Source organism: Archocentrus centrarchus, chromosome 20 (genome assembly GCF_007364275.1).
Source record: "Archocentrus centrarchus isolate MPI-CPG fArcCen1 chromosome 20, fArcCen1, whole genome shotgun sequence".
Lineage (NCBI taxonomy): Eukaryota > Metazoa > Chordata > Actinopteri > Cichliformes > Cichlidae > Archocentrus > Archocentrus centrarchus.
In genome coordinates this window covers 15,210,266-15,228,701 of record NC_044365.1, presented here as the reverse complement: position 1 = coordinate 15,228,701, position 18,436 = coordinate 15,210,266, and the positions used below count along the sequence as shown (strand labels likewise).

Here is an 18,436-nt window from a genome sequence, read left to right as displayed (position 1 = left end):
TTTTCAGGGATGTGCATGATAATATTTACAAAAGTACTGACACCAAACCAGAAGATAAACATAAGAAGAAAACTCCTGCAGTGAAAAATGCAAAATAAAATATGTAATTATTAAAAGTTAAAAGCTAAAGGGCTCAAATTTTTCCAATTTATACAAAACGAGTGAAGAAACCAAGAACCCAGATTACGCTGAAATCAGATTAGTTTAAGTTCTCATCCTTTTATATATATATATATATATATATATATATATGTGTGTGTGTGTGTGTGTGTGTGTGTGTGTGTGTGTGTGTGTGTGTGTGTGTGTGTGTGTACATATATATATATATATACATTTTGTGGTCCAGAAGGTGCACCACAAAATGTGCATCTTACTTCACCCATGTGTCATTTCAGGCACGTTCCTGGTGGTCCGTCTTCAGGCTCCTACAGGCTCTGCTTCACTTCTTCCTTCAGTCTCTGAAGAGGAACCACAAACTAGAAATAGAGCACATTTATACTTAATGCAGATGATTTAAATAAACAGCATTTTGATAAAGTAGATTTATGTTGAGTTTGATTCTTATGAACTCAGGACAGTTTCTGAGAATCAGGTTGAATCATCACGTCATCTTTCTCAAAGGTAACAACCAAGAGGAGATAAGATGCGATCAAATGTAATTCTTTTCACACTTTTCTTCAGATGCTCCTAAAAACACCTCAGCATCCATCAGTCCATCAGGTTTGGTGTCAGCAGGCAGCTGGGTGAACCTGACCTGCTCCAGCAGAGCCAAACCTCCAGTCAGCAGCTTCACCTGGTTCAAGAAGAGCACAGATGGACCTGTGAGAGTATCTGAAGGACAGATTTACAGCTTCAGTGTAACAGATGGAGGAGTTTATTACTGTGTGGCCACTAATGAGCTGGGTACTCAGACATCAGCAGAGATTCATGTGAATATTGAAGGTAAAGTTAGCCATCAGTTATTTTAGTGAATTCAGTCGTTGCATCTTTTCTTCTTTTCTTTGTGGTATACCTTACAAGACAGCAGAAACAGCAGTGACTCTCAGTGTGACATCAAAGTCTTAATTTTTAAGTTTCATTAAGTTTAAGATCAAACTTCATTTCCTTTGTTGCATTACAGGTGAACAGGCAGAAATATTATTTGGTGTCCTCGCTATACTGAAGACTGTGGGAATCATAATGCTTGTGAGCACACTGGTCATCTTTGAGTGGTGAGACAAAAGTTTCTATCAAACTCATTTTCATGGACAGACTAACTGGTCTGTAATAAAACAAGAAGGATTTTGTTCTTTGTTTCTTTCAGCTGGTTCAGATCAAAACGCTCCAACAAACCAGAGACAGAAAGCTGTCAGATGAGCAGAGTTACATCACAGCCCAACAACTAAAGTGTCTGCAAGTCCAGGAGGACAAACTGCCTCAAAATATCACTTCATTCACTGTGAAGAACTGAAGGATTAGTTAGTGAGAACTTAAAGTGTTTGTAGAGTTCTTCAATTATACACGACTTTTTTCTTCTCCACTCGTCTTGTTTGACTGCAGTGATGGTGTTAATGAGATGATGCTCAGTGTGATGGTCGTCCTCCTGTGAGGTTCCTCCATCTCCACAAAGAAACTCTGGGTCTCATTCAGTGTCCTCTGTGTTCTTGGTTTCTTGAGCTCTTCTGTCCCAGAGTCCAGTCAAGTTATCAACTCCAACAGTAGAAAATTGTAGTTTCTTTCTTTTAATAACTGCATTATTTTGCATAATATTTTCACTGCTGGAGTTTAAATCTATGGGTAAACATTTTTTTTCCAGCAGATTTATTATTGTCACATCGTCTGTTTATATGTGGTGAGGAAATGCCAATAATATTCACACAGTAATTTATTCTTTCGTATTCTGGTTTTAGTGTTGAATAAACTTCATCATCATTGCTCTAACCTCACTTTTTGGATTTCAGCGCCATCTTCAGGCTCCTTCAGGCTCTGCTTCACTTCTTCCTTCAGTCTGTGAAGAGGAACCAGAAAAAAGAGCACATTTATATTCATGCTGCTGACTGAATAAAAGGCTGATTCAATCACCCAGAGATCACATTAAGGGATGAATGTTAGCATGTTTGGGAAGAAAAAAAAGCACAAATCAAATTGAAGTTTTCCAATACGTCAGTAAGTCTGTACAAAGCTTATGCATGTGTTACTCATTTTTGTTGTATAAAATGAAAACACAATATCAGCATTTCTGAAGAATCACTGTATTGTGGTGAGGTGGACTCACTCACTCCTGGCATACAGATAGATCATCCATCTGTAGGAGGTGACTGATTGTTACTCCACTCCTGTGTCTGGATTTGGATCCACTCTTTGCAGCTGAGGGGTTCAGGCCCATGCAGAACAGCAGCAGGGACAGCGCATCACCTCATTATATGACACAGCTGATTGTGACTTAGGTTTGACTTCCAGTGCTGTTTTATTTTTAAGCTGAACTTTGTTCCTGATGAAGGTTGTCAGCAGAACTGGGAGATATGAACAAAAAAAAAAAAAGCCAGTATCCATTCAACAGTGGAATCTTTAAACAGCAAGTTAAAGTAAACATTATTAATAACTAATAATATTTATGTTCAACAAATGAGACAAAATAATTACACAAGTCCCTTCAACATTATGGGACATTATTGGTTCTCAAGTATTAAATATAAAGTTCTCAAATGACCTAAAATCCTACAAAAACAGTGCATTACTGTTAAACAGCAAATCTGTTTAAGTACAAGCACAAAACAATGCAAATCAATTCTACATTAGTGGCTGAAATCTCCTCTCCATCTCATAAAAATCTGCAAATAAAAAGTCTCCAAAATAACATGGACTTTCTTCCTGTTACATAAATGAATCTTCTTTATCCCGAATCCTTTCTGAGGGTGAACTGGGATACTGAGGTAATGCATGCTGCTGCCATCAAATTCATTTGTTTCTTGAAATGTTACATTTCCTCAGTTCAGACATTTGAGCTGTTTTCTGTGTTTTCTCATGAATAAAATGGGTTAAAGATTTACAAACTGATGCATTCTGTTTTGGGCAGCATGGTGGCGCTGTTGCCTCACAGCTACATCAGTGGGGTTAGGTTCATTGGTGATTCTAAATTGCCCATAGGTGTGAATGTTGTCTGTCTCTCTGTGTTAGTCCTGTGATGGGCTGGTGACCTGTACACAATGTACCCTGCCTCTCACCCTGTGACACCTGGAATAGGCACCAACTCACAGTACAATATTAACATTTTTAACATTTTGCAACATGTGGAGTATTGCAATAACATATTTTACTATTTGTCACATTTTTTTCAACAGCAAATTATGTCCTCAAAGTTAAACTTTGTCAGTATGTTTTATCTAATATGATAAAGTTCTCATTTCAGTTTTGATTTTGTTTAACTTGCTGCAAAATGAGCCCCAGCATACCAACACTGTCACTGAATTCACATTTAACTATTACATTGTTGCTCAGCAAGCTTCCTGTTCTATAGGAAAATAACCAGAATACAACCAGCTGACAGCCAGTTGAGTCGACTCACCTCAAACTGTGCCCGTTGACAATGACTCATTCAGAATGATGTCAACATGCTGGCAATCTGTCTGCAATTATAAATTAGACAGCAATTATTCACAAACCTTCAACAATCTCGTTCAGAGTGATTGCAGTCAGTCCCAGTCAGACTGCAGCTGTTTGCAGAAAGGCTGCCTACTATCAGGTGACCTGTGCCATCGCCTTGCAATCAAAAGTGGCCGTGAGTGTGCAATACTCTCAAGCTGTGGACAACAAATTATTCACCACAAGTTGAAATCAGTTGCAGAATGTGAAAAATGTAGTACAATCACCAGGCAGCCACTGACTGTTTATTTTATAATTATTTATTTGTAGATGCAAGGAGGCTGCTGTCCTATTTTCACTCATGTGACTGAGCCATTAGGTTGCTCTGAATTAGGAGGAAGCTCAAATTATTTGGTGTCCCTGTATAGATGCAATATCACCATGCAAAATATTGCAATACAGCGCTCAATCCACTCTATCCACAAATATTCAATGTTTATTTAAAAGATGAAACACTTCGATTCTAGTTTCATGCTGTAAATTTTTATCTAAAAATTGATGAACTGAGTGAAAAATGACACAAAAGGATAGTTTGTGTCATTTTACAGGGATTTCTTTGTTAACAGATGTGCTGTCTAATAATGGAAGTTTACATCAAAAATATGGTGAAAAACATTTTTATTATTGTACACAACATCTGCAAGTATAAGTCAGCAGTCAAAAAGTATAATTATGGTAATTTCACACATGTTGTATTTATTTTACCATTTTACCAAAAATGGTAAAATTGCTTAAAAGTAATAACAATAGAAATGTCTACATTATTCTTGAGATTATAAACAAATTGAACATGTTTGAATAAAAAATGTTAAAAGTTTTCGTCTATCGTGATGAAATTTGATACTCAGGTATAAACAGGTGGTCTTGATAACTGATAAAATACTCACAATAATACAAAGTGACTACAAACTGTACACAAAAATCAGATACACATATGCAATTCATATCTCAGTAAATGTTTGTTTTTCAATTTTTTTTGTAACACAAAACCTAATTTTACAGTTAATAAAATCAAAAATGAACAGTAGATTATTTAAACCCAGTTACTCATTGAACAACAGCATTTTGTTACATTAATTGTGGTGCAAATAAAATTACACAACTAATAACAGAACTTTTCAGCAACTTAAAGCCTGATTAATTGTATTATAAAAGTGTTTGACCAACACTTTTATAATGTGTGTGTGTGTGTGTGTGTATACAAGATTTCTTTTAAGCTACAACAGCTGTATTTTAAATTTACAGTCCCATAAAAATAAAAACATTTTTCATCACTAAAATATGTAATTTTACATAAAGTTAAGTTTCTGTTATTTAATGATATTTTTATGGTAACACAGCTACCATTATATTACTTTTTATAACTGATTTCTTTTTTTTACAGTACAACGTGGGCAGCATGGTGGTGTGGTGGTCAGCACTGTGTCCTCACCTTGGCCCGGGCCTTTCTGTGTGGAGTTTGCATGTTCTCCCCGTGTTTGTGTGGGTTTCCTCCCACATTTCAAACACATGCAGTCAGTGGGGTTAGGTTAATTGGTGATTCTAAATTGGCCATAGGTGTGAATGTGAATGGTTGTCTGTCTCTCTGTGTTAGCCCTGTGACAGGCGACCTGTACATGGTGAACCCTGTACAGGATGGATGGACAGATGGCTGCACAATACAACATGCAAATACTCAAAAAAAAAAAAAGCTACAGTGTGTTGCAGTTCAGTTTTGCAGTACTGCCTCTGCTGTTGTAGAACCCAGGTCCTTGTTATGAACAAAAGAAATCCCCTGAAAACAGCTGTGTGAAGTTAGCACAGAAAGCTGAAGGAAAAAAAAGCTGCAGGAATTTGTTTTGCTTTTTGAGCTTCACTGAACTGTGAAAATGATTCATTTACAGGCTCCTTGTGTGTATTTCTTTGTTAATGCTTTTTGTTAATGTGATGTTATTTCACAACAGTTCTCATTTTTTCTTGACCTCAGCGTAGAGTTCCTCTTGGCTGCGAGCTCTCTGTGTTAAGCTGTTTTCTGGCCTGTTGACCTTCACCTGTGCGTACACCGTATCCTGCTGCTGTCCTCTGTCCTGCACTGAGTCAGAGGACGCTTCATATCTCAGGTTACAGAAGCTGATCTCTCCATAATGGATGTTTTCTTCCTCTCCTTCTCTTTTACTAACCAGCTCTTCATGTATTTGAATCTATAGAATTAAAACAACAGGGAGTTCTTCTTCAGTTATTATATATTAAATGAACAGAGTGCTCTGGCAGAGGTACTACAGTAAGTAATCACCTGAACAGTTTCATCACAGAGATTTTTGTTTGTTTGTTTGTTTGTTATTGTTTTTTCATTTGTTTACCTGAGTCTGTTGAGTTTGATGCTTTGATTTTAAACACCTGGAAGACATAAGAGGTAATTAAATTAACAATAATTATGTGCTTTTAGTTATATGCTGTCTGATTTGACATGTGACACTTACCAAACAAAGATAATCAAGCAGAGTAAGATTAAGATTAAGAGTACAATGATCCCGATGATTCCTCCAAGAAGTGGCCACAGTGTGACTCCTGATAGAATAATAAGACCAATAAAAGACATCAAGTAACAAAAACAACACATGATTTAATGGTGATACTAAAACAGCCTGTGTTTGGTTACTGCCTGAAGTTACTTTTAAAGTTTTTGTGGATACAAAAAAGTATGAAAAAAAAGCAGCACATAACACATCAGCGGCTTCAGCCCAACTTTACCTTCAATATTCACATGAAACTCTGCAGATGTCTGATTACCCAGATCATTAGTGGCCACACAGTAATAAACTCCTCCATCTGTTACATTGAAGCTGTAAATCTGTCCTTCAGATACTCTCACAGGTCCATCTGTGCTCTTCTTGAACCAGGTGAAGCTGCTGACTGGAGGTTTGGCTCTGCTGGAGCAGGTCAGGTTCACCCAGCTGCCTGCTGACACCAAACCTGATGGACTGATGGATGCTGAGGTGTTTTTAGGAGCATCTGAAGAAAAGGGTGACAGGAATTACATTTGATCAGCTGATATGCCTTAAATATTTTTTAAAACAATCATCAATCTCCCAACTTCATAAACTAAATTCAGTCTTACATGAAACATTGAGAGTCTCTTCTGTCTCTGCTGTCTTGGTGTCTTCTCCTTGGTTCACAGGATATCTGGCAGAGCAGTTGATCTTCTTTCCATCATGTGTGTCTGACAGAGTGATGGTCTGCTGGATTTTAGTTGTAAAGCTTCCATCTGTGTTTTCCTCTATTTTGTTGTGAGAGTCTTGTTGGAGATTCCAGGTGAGTTCAGGAGGGGAGTGTGGACAGGGAGTGAAAGCTGAGCAGGTTATAGTGACAGACTCCTTCTCCTTCAGATCACCTGAGACTGTAATCTTGGGCCTCCAAGGAGAATCTGTGGTTTCACATCAAACACAGGTTGTACACTGATGATACAGTAAATACAGTCATGAAACAGATGGAGATCAGTGACAACACCGAATAATTAAAAACAACTGTAACAGGTGTTAAAGATGCTGCAGATTTTAATAAGTAGCAGACAGCACTGCTGCTTTGGGGCCTGTAAGTGCAGCGAATGTTGGGATGCAGACAGATTTGTGGCAGGATGCTAGTTTGTGTTGATGCAACATTAACTTGTGTTGTCTGCATGAAACACAGTTTGCGACTTAAATTAGTGTTTGTTTTTTTTTTGTGTTTTCTTGCACTTTTGCTAAAGTCTTGTTAATTTTTAAGGGATTTGCACCAGCAGCTTATGGTTCTGTGAGCAGGTTAGTATTGAACTCTCAGATGCTTGAATAATAAAACTATGGTAAATATGTCTGTGTGTTAACAGTGTGCAGTGCAGTTTGTGTTTTTATATATTTGTAATAACTGTGTTTACTGCAGAGCGCTGTCACACATTTAATACTTTTTATTTTTGACTGAATCCCAATTTTATTGTTCACACTAAAGAACCCAAAAGATAGTTTATGTTCTGGGCGGCTTCATTTCCCAAAGTTACATCTAAATACAAAACATTTAAACAGGCTGATTTCTGTAACATTTGATCACAACTGCTTTTTGTTGATTTAACCAAAACTTTGACTTTATATTCTTAATAAAAATGAAAAGAAAACTGTCTTACCTTTAACTGTTATTGTAAGAGGATCACAAACAGCAGTTGCTCTGACGGGCCAGTTCACAATCCTGAAGTAGTATGTGTTTGTATAAGCTGTGGTTAAATTTGAAAACAGAGTTGTGCAGTTTTTCTGTTTCAGGTTTCCTGTAATATTCATTGGATAGATGTTAACTGTCTCACTGCTGTTGAAGATCACATTTTTAATACTGGGATCATTTTTGATCCATGATCCAAAGACAGGTCTTGTGCTGTTAAATGGTTCTGGTCCAGTAGCATTAAAGTTACATTGGATTCGTAAACAAGATCCACTCAGAGCTTCCATCTCTGTTGGTGCAGTAATGAACAGGTCTGAGCGCTGAGTACAAGCAGCCAAAGCTCCTGGAAAACCAGAGATTAACATTAAAAGATAAAAATTGACATGAAAATGATAAATTGATTTCAGCAGCCATGATCATTTCTGGTATTTTTCCTTTGTGCCATCAGCAGCTTCAGTATAAAGTGTCTGACTTTGTAAAGTATCTCTATCTGCACTGATCTGTCAGACTGTAAATGACTGAAATGAGACACTCACTTGGAATAAAGAGGAGACTCAGTAACATGATGGCTGTCATGATGTTCACAGATTGGACCGTCACAAAACTGAAAAACAAAACACACAATTACATAAATGTTTGATCAAATCAGGAACTTGCCTCATTTGATGAAGCAACAAAAAAAGCAACGTGCCATTGAAATTAGAAACATATTACAATAAAATCCAGCAGTTATCTTTTAGTGCAAATTTAGTAAAGTGTAAAAATGTTTTCGTACCAAATGAGCAGACTGCTACAGAGGAGAGACCACAAAGTAAAAATCAATGTGTGATTCCAGCAGAAACAGACCCAGTGAACCACTTCTCTGTTTAGATGTTGTGATGTCAAAGCAAACAGACCTGTGATGCTTTTGGTTTTCTGTCTTTCTTTATTCACTCAGTCTGCTTTTTAAGTTCCCATCATGCACTCTGCTCTCACTCCCACCTTCCTGCCTCTAGATTCACCTGACAGCTCCACTCACATGTGAACCTGTTCCTCATTCATTTATTAACTTTTCAGTACATATACTGTCTGTCTGCTACTTTGTATCCAGTGTTCTGCTTTTATATGTGTTCTTAATAATTTTTGTGACCTTCCAAATTTGTTTTTACTTTTTTAATGCTTCTCAAGACTGTAAAAATATGCACATTTCTTCTCTTCCTGTGAAGAAGGAAGTATCACATCTGAACTACTTATGTTTTCACTTTTAAATGTTTTCATTCAGGCCTCCAAGCTGTATTCTACTGTCCTGTTGTATTAATCAGCATTACAGCATTACAAATATATAGTGCAATTATCAACGTGCCTGAAATTGAATTTTCAATCTTATATAGAAATAAAGCTGAACAGATGCAGCCTTATACATAGAAATGTTTTCTGAAATTAGTTTTATTCTTCTGGTAGTTTTTACAAGAGTTCAAATGGTTCAGCATCTACACAACTGTAGTATTTGAGTCATAGTTACAGATGTAGTTATAGTGAATCAATGAACAACACTGATCATCTTGTTACAGTGTAATGCTCTGCTGGGTCTTCACATCCATGTTGGTGTTTCAGACCAAGCAAACAACCCCAAATATGACTGATGCAGGTTGTCAGAGGCACTAATACACAGAATGGCAGATCACATGTTTGAGAAACTTCTGCAGAAATTTTCATGTCTGTACTCACACTGGCAGCAGAAATTGTGTTTGCAGCTTCCTGTGACCAACTTCCTCAGTGTGTTTAAATGTTTCTGCTTTTATTTAAAGACTCATTTATCAGTTGAGTCAATCAGCCAATTGCAAACATTTAGATGTATTTCTTCATGTCTGGAGTGATTCCTTCATCACCCAAAATTAGATCGTGAGAAACTTCACAGTAACACCACAGCGAGCACAGTTTGTTGTGATGACTGGTTCTTAATGTTTAGTCACTTCAGCTTTGAATGTTCAAATGTAAGTTAACTTAAAAAGTTTATATAATACACGTTTCAAGTTTATATTCTGTTAATAGTTTGAGAATCATCCAGGTGAGCATGTCAGCATTTTGCAGCTCAAAGGACTTTTTCCACCTCACAGAGCTCCTTGCATGGCTGCAGACTCTATTCTTATTGGAGAAAACATCCATCCATTCATCCATCCATCCATTTTCTTAGGTGTATCCAGGTCTGGGTTGCACGGTCGCAGCCTGAGCAGAGAAGCCCAGACCTCACCCCCCCCACCCCCACCCCCCAGTCCCCTCCTCCAGCTTATCCAGAAGAATATCGAGGCATTCCCAGGCCAGCCGAAAGTCTTTCCAGCATGTACTGGTCTACCTTGGGGCCTCCTCCTGGTGGGACCTACCCCTAACACCTCATTCCAGAGGTGCCCAGGAGGCATCCTAGTTAGATGCCCAAACCACCTCAACTGCCTCCTTTTGATGTGGAGGAGCGGCGAATCTTCTCTGAGTCTGTGAATGGACTGCACTCATCACCCTGTTTCTAAGAGAGAGTCCAGCCTTTGGAGGAACCTCATTTGTGCTGCTTAGCTTGTGACTGTAGGTGAGGGTAGGGATGTAGATCGACCAAGAAATCAACAGCTTTGCTTTCATCCAACATTCACACTCCAGTTGATGGGAGAAACTTAGGGTTCAGTATCTTGCCCAAGGATACTTTGGCACACAGGCCAGAGCAGCCAGGAATTAAACCACCAACCTTTCAAGTAGTACTGTAGATGACCTGCTCTACCTCCTGAGCCACAGCCACCCCAACTAGGTAACCAGTACTGTGTGTGTGTGTGTGTGTGTGTGTGTGTGTGTGTGTGTGTGTGTGTGTGTGTGTGTGTGTGTGTGTGTGTGTGTGTGTGTGTGTGTGTGTGTGTGAGAGAGAGAGAGAGAGAGCGCTTCAGTCGCCTGTCAAACCCGACACAATCTGCATTCTTTATTTAAAATGTCTCATCCTCCCAAACCTGCACTAAAATATTTAAAACCTATAAAGCTGAGAGATTCATTATAATCTTTTTGCCTTTATTGCTAAAACTTTACATTAATTACATACTTGGAAAGCTGCTCTGAATGTTTCCAGCTAAATATGAAACTGTGACTGACCTCTGACCTTTAACAGTAACTCAGTGAAACGTCTCTGCTGTGGCCATCAGAGAACTGTCTTCTATCAGTGAAGCTGATCTTAGATCAGATTAGAAACATTAAAGCAGAAGCATTTTTATCCAGTAATGGCAGAAATAATGAAATTCTCCTTTAAAAAATGAATAAAGTGAGGTTATTATTCCATTAATAGATTCCTTTTTTAATGTTATTATTATTTAACCAGGAAAACACACTGAGATTGAAATCTCTTTTTCAAGAGTGTCCTGGGCCTGACAGCTGTAACAAACACACACACAAAAAAAATGTAAACAGAAAACAGCCATACGAGTCAACAGGATAATTAAGTAAAAGAAAAAAAAAAAGCATGTCATCAAAAATCAAACAAAACATCTACAGCTCAGTGTGGCCACTTGCAGGTTATTTAAAAGTCCCTTAAACTCACATATTGAGACCATGTAGAAGGAGCAATGCATTGGAACGCTTTTTTGCCTGTCTCAGTCCTGACCTTAGGAACAGACAACAAACAATCCTGAGACCTCAGAGTGTAAGGACCTGAACTCTTCTGTTGCAAGTGGGTCTGAAGGTAGGAGGGAAGCAGACCTAGTACACACTTTTAAGTAAGAACGCACCAATAAATCTTAATGCTCCATGAAACACAGTGTCCAGAGCATGTAGACTCTTTGATGAAGCATGCATGTACAGAACATCCTCATAGTCACGCACAGAAAGAAATGTTGCAGCAACCATTTTTTTCCTTGCCTCAACTGAAAGGCATGATTTAATTCTAAAATAAAAACTTCAGGTTTAGTCTCTTGATTAACTGTTGAATATGAGGAGTTAAAGAAAGAGATGTATCTATTAAGATCCCAAGACATCTGTACTCTGATACACATTCGATTTGGGTACCCTGAGATGTAGATATCACGGGCAGGCTCACAGATTTAGATTTGGAATTGGTGTTAGAAAACAACATGACTTTTGTTTTGTCCGCATTTAAAACAAATTGTAAAGATTTTGTTGTACAGGGTCAAAAACCAGCTGTTGTTGTACTGCGCATTTTTCTAAAACCTGATTAAAATTCTGATAAAACATTATTAAAATTTATAAAATCCTTCATTTGGTCACTAATAAAGGATTCCAAAACCTTAGTTAAAACTGACAATTTGGAGATTGGCCTGTAATTATTAAAAACAGTAGGGTCACCACCCTTGTGGAGGGAAAAACAGGCAGATTTCCAAACCTGTGGAATATCATTTGTGTCAAGTGAGAGATTCAAAATATGAGTAAGTGGAAGGGCAGTACACTGCATGAAAAGTGGGTTTTTCGACAGTTTCTTGTATGTAATATTGCCGCGCACCTTGAGTTTTAGGGCTCTCAGCAGGAGGCTTTGGCCAGAACAGTAAACTGTAGGGAAACTGCCGTGGACTCTCTGTGTCAGTGCTCCCTCAGCTCCCCCCTCTCCTCAGGTCTAGGGCAGGTTCTCATATGTAAAGGAGGTTTCTGTGAGTCATACAAATGCAAATCAAGTACTCACCAGGGGTCACCAGTACTCACCAGTGGTCTACCCCTCCCAAGTTGTAACCAACATATTTTTATTTCTACAGCAAAACATTCAAACAAGACTAATCTCACAAGAAATCATTCTAATTTATAAATTTGAATTATCTAGTTGGAAATATATTTTTGGAGGTTTTCAGCTTTTGTCCCTTTTTCCAATAAGGCTGTGAGCTTCTGTCTGTGAGCCTTTGTCATGGAGTTTTTTGTGAACCCTGAACTTTAGTGGACTGAGGGAGATAAACAAAGGCTATATCTTGATTTTGGTGACACCACAAGCATTATTTTCATTGAAAAGCATACTCAGTTTTCAGTCTAATTCACTGTAACAAAAAGTCTGTCACACCATCATCCTCTCCTGTGCAGTGGCTTCCCAGCTAGCATTGAACATTCAGACAACATCCCATGAACGCTGCTATAAACGTTCAGTGAATGTTCACATGCATTAATGACATTAAAGACTACCAAGGCAGATGGAATACGAAAATGTATAAACTTTTATTTTGCTATACATGGATGTACATAAGAGATATCAGCAAAACCTTCATGAGAAAAATGTAAATGTAAAAAGGTAAATAAAAAAAAAAATAAGGAAAATTTTAATGCAACAGTCACCTTCTCAGTTGTCCTGCTTAAACAGACAGTTGATGTGTGAACAACACATCTTCCAGCTCATAAGGGGTCATTTTGACTGTTGGGTTTTCTCTGTATTATTGTAGGGTCTTTATCCACAATACAAAGCGCCTTGAGGCGACTGTTTGTTGTGATTTGCTGCTATATAAATAAAATTGAATTCACTTGAAATGAAATGAATTTAATTTCCGTGTGGCAGCTTCCTCGCCTGTGATTGGACAATACAGATCACGTGCGGGATCACGCTGAAGGTCTGTAGGACCAATCAGTGCCTTCCTTCTCTTCCGTTCAAACTGAATGGCGGTTTTTGTCTACGCTGCTTTCCCAGTACGACAATGGAGGACGTCGTCTATATTTCAACACCCCAGAATCTCCCGGTGAAAGCGGGCCTCTCTACCGGCCAGCCTCAACCAGCCCCGCTGCAGACGAGAAGATGCTGCTGGCTGCAGTGAGTGGGTTATCGACTCAGTTACTCAAGTTTGTACGAGCGCGACTGAAAGACAACATGGCGTCTATTGTGTAGAGACTCCATGCTCTAAACAAAGCCTCACCTACAGAAGGACTCGAGGAAAAGACGGCAGCACGATCCGAAAACTGCGGTAAGACTTGGTCGTTTCTAAAACAAAAATACTAAGAGTGGCGGAATGGTCACAGTAAGCTGACAGACGTATTGTGATTTGGTTTCTTATTTTTATTTCATCTTACAGGAAGCAGTTCGCGGCCTGCACAACTCTGAATCCAATAAAAGCCGGTATGATCCTCTGCAGAGGTAAGAATCAGAAACAAAGCAGCAGTATTCAATGTGTGGAGGAGAGAAGAACTTCAAATGTTTTTACTCTTATTTATTTTCAAGTTTTTTTCCACAGACTGTTCGCCTCGCAACGCGAGTGGGTTTCTAATGCGTGGACAGTGATATAATTGTGTGTAAGTATCTTTTTTTGCCTGAATATTGTTTATGTATGCACTGTGTTTACACTGTGTTTATTTACAATGTACAAAAATGTTTTTCAGCTTCTTGAAAAACCTACAGACGGTTCGCCGAACTTCTGCTACAGTCAGCCTCACGGTCTGGAAAGGGCGGCAGCCATTAAAAACTCTGCCCAGTGTCGTGCAAGAAGGAAGCCAGTAAGACGTATTGGATTGTTTTGTTGGTCTGCTGTATTTGTGTAGTTAGCTTGGAAATGCAGTTTTATTTTTGGAAAATATTACTTATTGTTTTTTTTTCTTTATATAAAATCTGGCTTCTTCTGAACAACCCAAAATGTATATAAAAAGCAGTGGCGGCCGTGCATTTCACACCTAGGCCTTCAGTAGTGATCCGCCTGAATCACTCCACCCTCAATAACTATTTTATGGCAATAAAAACATCTTTTTATGCAGAAATGCAGTAGAAAGAGCTGTTGCATCGCAGATTGAGAGCTCATGTAGCCAGAATAAAAGCATTTACCGAAGAAACAAACCCAGTTCACAAGTCTGCTTTTACTGCCGCTACAGCTGCGACACATATAAAAATGCATTGATAACAACCTCATAAAATTATTAAGAGAGAAACATTTTAGTCATCGTGACCCCGAAATGAAAGTTCCTGCTTGCCCCCCCCCCCCCAAAAAAGCCAATCTAACAGTCTCTTTAAGATTTCCCTATTATTCTTCACCTTAACGTCGTGGAGCTCCGCTTCCCTGCGCACTTGCTCGCTCAGCTGATCCGCTCTGGTGTCCCCGAATGTTCACTGAAGTACTTTTATCAGTGTTAAATTTTTTCAAAGTACTTGTTCATTTGTCTTTTATTCACAGGATGCAGGAGTTGGTACTTTGTCACACAACCATTGTTTCTGATGACAAAGATGGGCTGATTAATTTTTTTTTTTTTGCATTCAGGGTCTTATCTGCTATGTGTACATTCAAACTCAAGAGACTCAAACTTTCAGTGTAGTTTCCTGATTTTTCACAATATTTCATATTATTTCATAATGACTTAATGTGTGCTCTGTGTCAACAGCTGCTGGAGGCGAGGACGAGTGACCTGGCAGTGAAGGAGGTTGCCTTCTGGGACGGTGTCACCACTGACCTCATGTTGGATGAGGAGGATGGCGTCTCAGAGGGCGTGTCGGGCTGGATTAAGACCCCCAAGCTTCCCCAGCCAGGAGCTCAGTGACCTCTGAGCCAAACTGCAAGACAGACTAGAAGCTCACCCTAAATACAACACTGTGCACCATAAGTGTTTGTATGCTGGAGCATGCTCTGAGAGAAAGCCACCACCACAAGGCCCAGAAGTAGCAAAGCATTATATGTCATAATGTTTTTGTTTTCTTTATATATATAGATTATATGTGTGTGTGTGTGTGTGTGTGTGTGTGTGTGTGTGTGTGTGTGTGTGTGTGTGTGTGTGTGTGTGTGTGTGTGTGTGTGTGTGTGTATGTTTATAATACCTTGTGGGGACAATTTTCCTGACATATACTACGTTGTGGGGACCAATTGCTCCTTGTGGGGACTGGAACCTTGTCCCCACAAGGGGAAACCCTGTTTTTGGGTCAGGGGTCAGAGTTAGGGCTAAGGTATGAATTGAGTTTAGGTTAGGGTTAGGGTTAGGTATGTGATGGTTAGGGTTAGGAAAAGGGTAAAGGTAAGGTTTAGGCTGTAGAAATGAATGGAAGTCAATGGAAATTCCCCACAAAGATAGCAAAACACACTTGTGTGTGTGTGTGTGTGTGTGTGTGTGTGTGTGTGTGTGTGTGTGTGTGTGTGTGTGTGTGTGTGTGTGTGTGTGTGTGTGTGTGTGTGTGTGTGTGTATGTGCATATTGCTTTATAAATAAAACAAAAAAAAATATTCAAACTTGTGCCTCACAATTTGTTTCTCTTAATTGAATTCCTTTTAGTTGAGGTTATTAGCATGGCATGAATACAACATAACATACAAGGTATATCACAGAAATAATAATTAAAAATAATTTTTATTACTGGGTTATTATTTATTAGGGAGGGGCTTACCCAGGCCTGTCTTTATAAAGGCCAATGGGGGGACAGATCTACCAACCAATCACATGTGAATACTGAATTGTGATGTCATTTTTATCATCCAATGACTGAGAAGCCACGTGGGTCTCTTGCCGCTGCTTCGGCTTGAGGCGCTGCTATTCATATGTAAAATGGAGTCGTTAACACCTCGCGCCTGCCGGCTCCCCCCGTACCTTTACCCCCCGCTGATTCTAGTGGTACGTAAACGACCATATCCGTCTCAGGCGAACGAATATGCGCATCCCCCTATGCTGACGAAAGCTGCCGTTTACTAGCGGCGCCCGCGTCAGTATACGGGGACGGATATGCCTCTTTTCGTGCAGTTCAAAACATGAATAAAAATCAGATTTTATCACAGCACTGTGATGTTCAGAGTTCACCTGTGGGGAGAAAATCTGACCAGCTCTCATTAAGGCTGCCAGTCAGATACTTCCAGGTCACCTCACTCAGTCAGGAACCTTCCTATACGCAAATGTGACTATTTGACCACAACTGATGTTTTGTAGCAGCAGAAAAAGTTCCTGGTGGTCCGTCTTCAGGCTCCTACAGGCTCTGCTTCACTTCTTCCTTCAGTCTCTGAAGAGGAACCACAAACTAGAAATAGAGCACATTTATACTTAATGCAGATGATTTAAATAAACAGCATTTTGATAAAGTAGATTTATGTTGAGTTTGATTCTTATGAACTCAGGACAGTTTCTGAGAATCAGGTTGAATCATCACGTCATCTTTCTCAAAGGTAACAACCAAGAGGAGATAAGATGCTCTCACATTAAAAAAACAAAAAAACAGAGCTCTCAGAAACATAATACATAACCACCAACTGAGTGGTTTCTGTCATATTTCAGACCTGCTTATACAGCAAAAAGGACTGTGTGTGTATAGATGTTAATCAGGGTGGTCTCTGCCTATGCAGTTACACTTATAAAAAAAAAACAGAAACTATTCTGATGGTTGTCAAACCACATCTTTACTGATCTATACTGAAGTGTCAAAACTCATCATTAATGGTACAGAGGAGGTCATCAAATGTTGTCTTTATGGGGTAGAGAGATAATGAACCTATAAGCAGGCAGGTGGGTGATGGAGGCATAAATCCAGACTGTGAAGCTGTCCTTCTTCACTCACTGTTTAGTTTTGTTTTCACTGGTTCTTTATTTTCACTTTAGTCAGGTTAGGCTGTTTGTCTCAGTTTATTGCTGTCACACATGCTTAATGGGACCGAGGCTAAAAGACGCTTCATGGGTGGCGGCTTTGACTAAACATCAATATTTGATTTGCACGAGAATGGACTCACTGATCAATGAAACCTTTATTATCAAATGTCTCATCAGCAATGGTTAAAATGAAGTGTTAGAAAGTATTAGAGGATGGGTGGATGGATGTGTGTGTGTGTGTGTGTGTGTGTGTGTGTGTGTGTGTGTGTGTGTGTGTGTGTGTGTGTGTATTTTCTCCAATAAGACTAGAGTCTGCAGCCATGCAAGGTGCTCTGTGACGCAGGAAAAGTGCTCTGAGCTGCAAAATGCTGACAAGGTCACCTGGATGATTCCCAAACACTAATATTAACATAGAATATAAACCTGACGCATGCATTATATTAACTTTTTAGGTTAACTAACATTTGAATATGCAAAGCTGATGTGACTTAACATTCAAGAATGACTTTTCTGTTAACACAACAAACCGCACTTGCTGTGGTGTTACTGTGAAGTTTCTCACGATCTTATTTCTGCTGATGAAGGAACCACTCTAGAAATGAAGAAATGTTTGCTTTTGGCTGATTGACTCAACTGATAAACAACTTTTTTAAAAATAAAAGCAGAAACTTTTAAACACACTGAGGAAGTTGGTCACCAGAAAGATGCAGACACAATTTCTGCTGCCTGTGTGAGTACAGACATGAAAATTTCTGCACCAAAGTTTCTCAATCATGTGATCTGCCACTCTGTGTATTAGTGCCTCTGATAACCTGCATCAGTCATATTTGAGTTATTTTACAGGAAGGGGAGCAATTTGAATATTTTTACAGCCCTGAGAGGGCGGGTCTGTGAACCAAGAGCACAAATCAGGAGTTGGATATGAAATGCAAAGAGTCTTTATTTCAATAAAACACAAGTGCACATAAATCTAAGAGCGGATAGTACAAAATATGTGCAAAAACACAAAAATATGATTAAGCTCAGAACACAGATTCAAAAAGCAGAACACTGTAAAGCATAGAGACAAAGTAGCAGACAGACAGTGTATGTACTGGAAATTTAATGAATGATGAACAGGTTCACATGTGAGTGGAGCTGTCAGGAGAATCTAGAGGCAGGAAGGTTGGAGTGAGAGCAGAGTGCATGATGGG

General features: G+C 39.0%; 1 protein-coding gene and 1 long non-coding RNA gene across 2 annotated transcripts; one reads left to right on the top strand and one right to left on the bottom strand.

The window, feature by feature from the left end:
• Positions 1-914: 914 nt before the first annotated feature.
• Positions 915-1,717, top strand: LOC115799745 (uncharacterized). Its single transcript, XR_004021619.1, has 4 exons — positions 915-942; positions 1,121-1,211; positions 1,304-1,438; positions 1,540-1,717. It is a non-coding gene; the product is annotated as an uncharacterized LOC115799745 (long non-coding RNA).
• Positions 1,718-5,567: 3,850 nt separating this feature from the next.
• Positions 5,568-10,178, bottom strand: LOC115799921 (vascular cell adhesion protein 1-like). Its single transcript, XM_030757210.1, has 9 exons — positions 10,115-10,178; positions 8,558-8,705; positions 8,319-8,386; positions 7,754-8,125; positions 6,719-7,024; positions 6,352-6,612; positions 6,081-6,168; positions 5,961-5,997; positions 5,568-5,801 (listed from the first exon to the last, which is right to left on the bottom strand). Exons 1-9 carry the CDS (start codon positions 10,176-10,178, stop codon positions 5,568-5,570), a joined length of 1,578 nt encoding a protein of 525 aa, XP_030613070.1.
• Between the last annotated feature and the right edge of the window lie 8,258 nt (positions 10,179-18,436).

What these genes read in the sequence shown, in the direction of transcription:
- LOC115799921 (XM_030757210.1), bottom strand. Translation starts at nt 10,178, where the DNA reads ATGCCTCCTGGGCACCTCTGGAATGAGGTGTTAGGGGTAGGTCCCACC. An exon ending in GAGTCTCCTCTTTATTCCAA is followed by an intron (nt 8,126 to 8,318) that starts GTGAGTGTCTCA and finishes CTGGTTTTCCAG; the next exon opens with GAGCTTTGGCTGCTTGTACT. An exon ending in TGCTTGATTATCTTTGTTTG is followed by an intron (nt 5,998 to 6,080) that starts GTAAGTGTCACA and finishes TATGTCTTCCAG; the next exon opens with GTGTTTAAAATCAAAGCATC.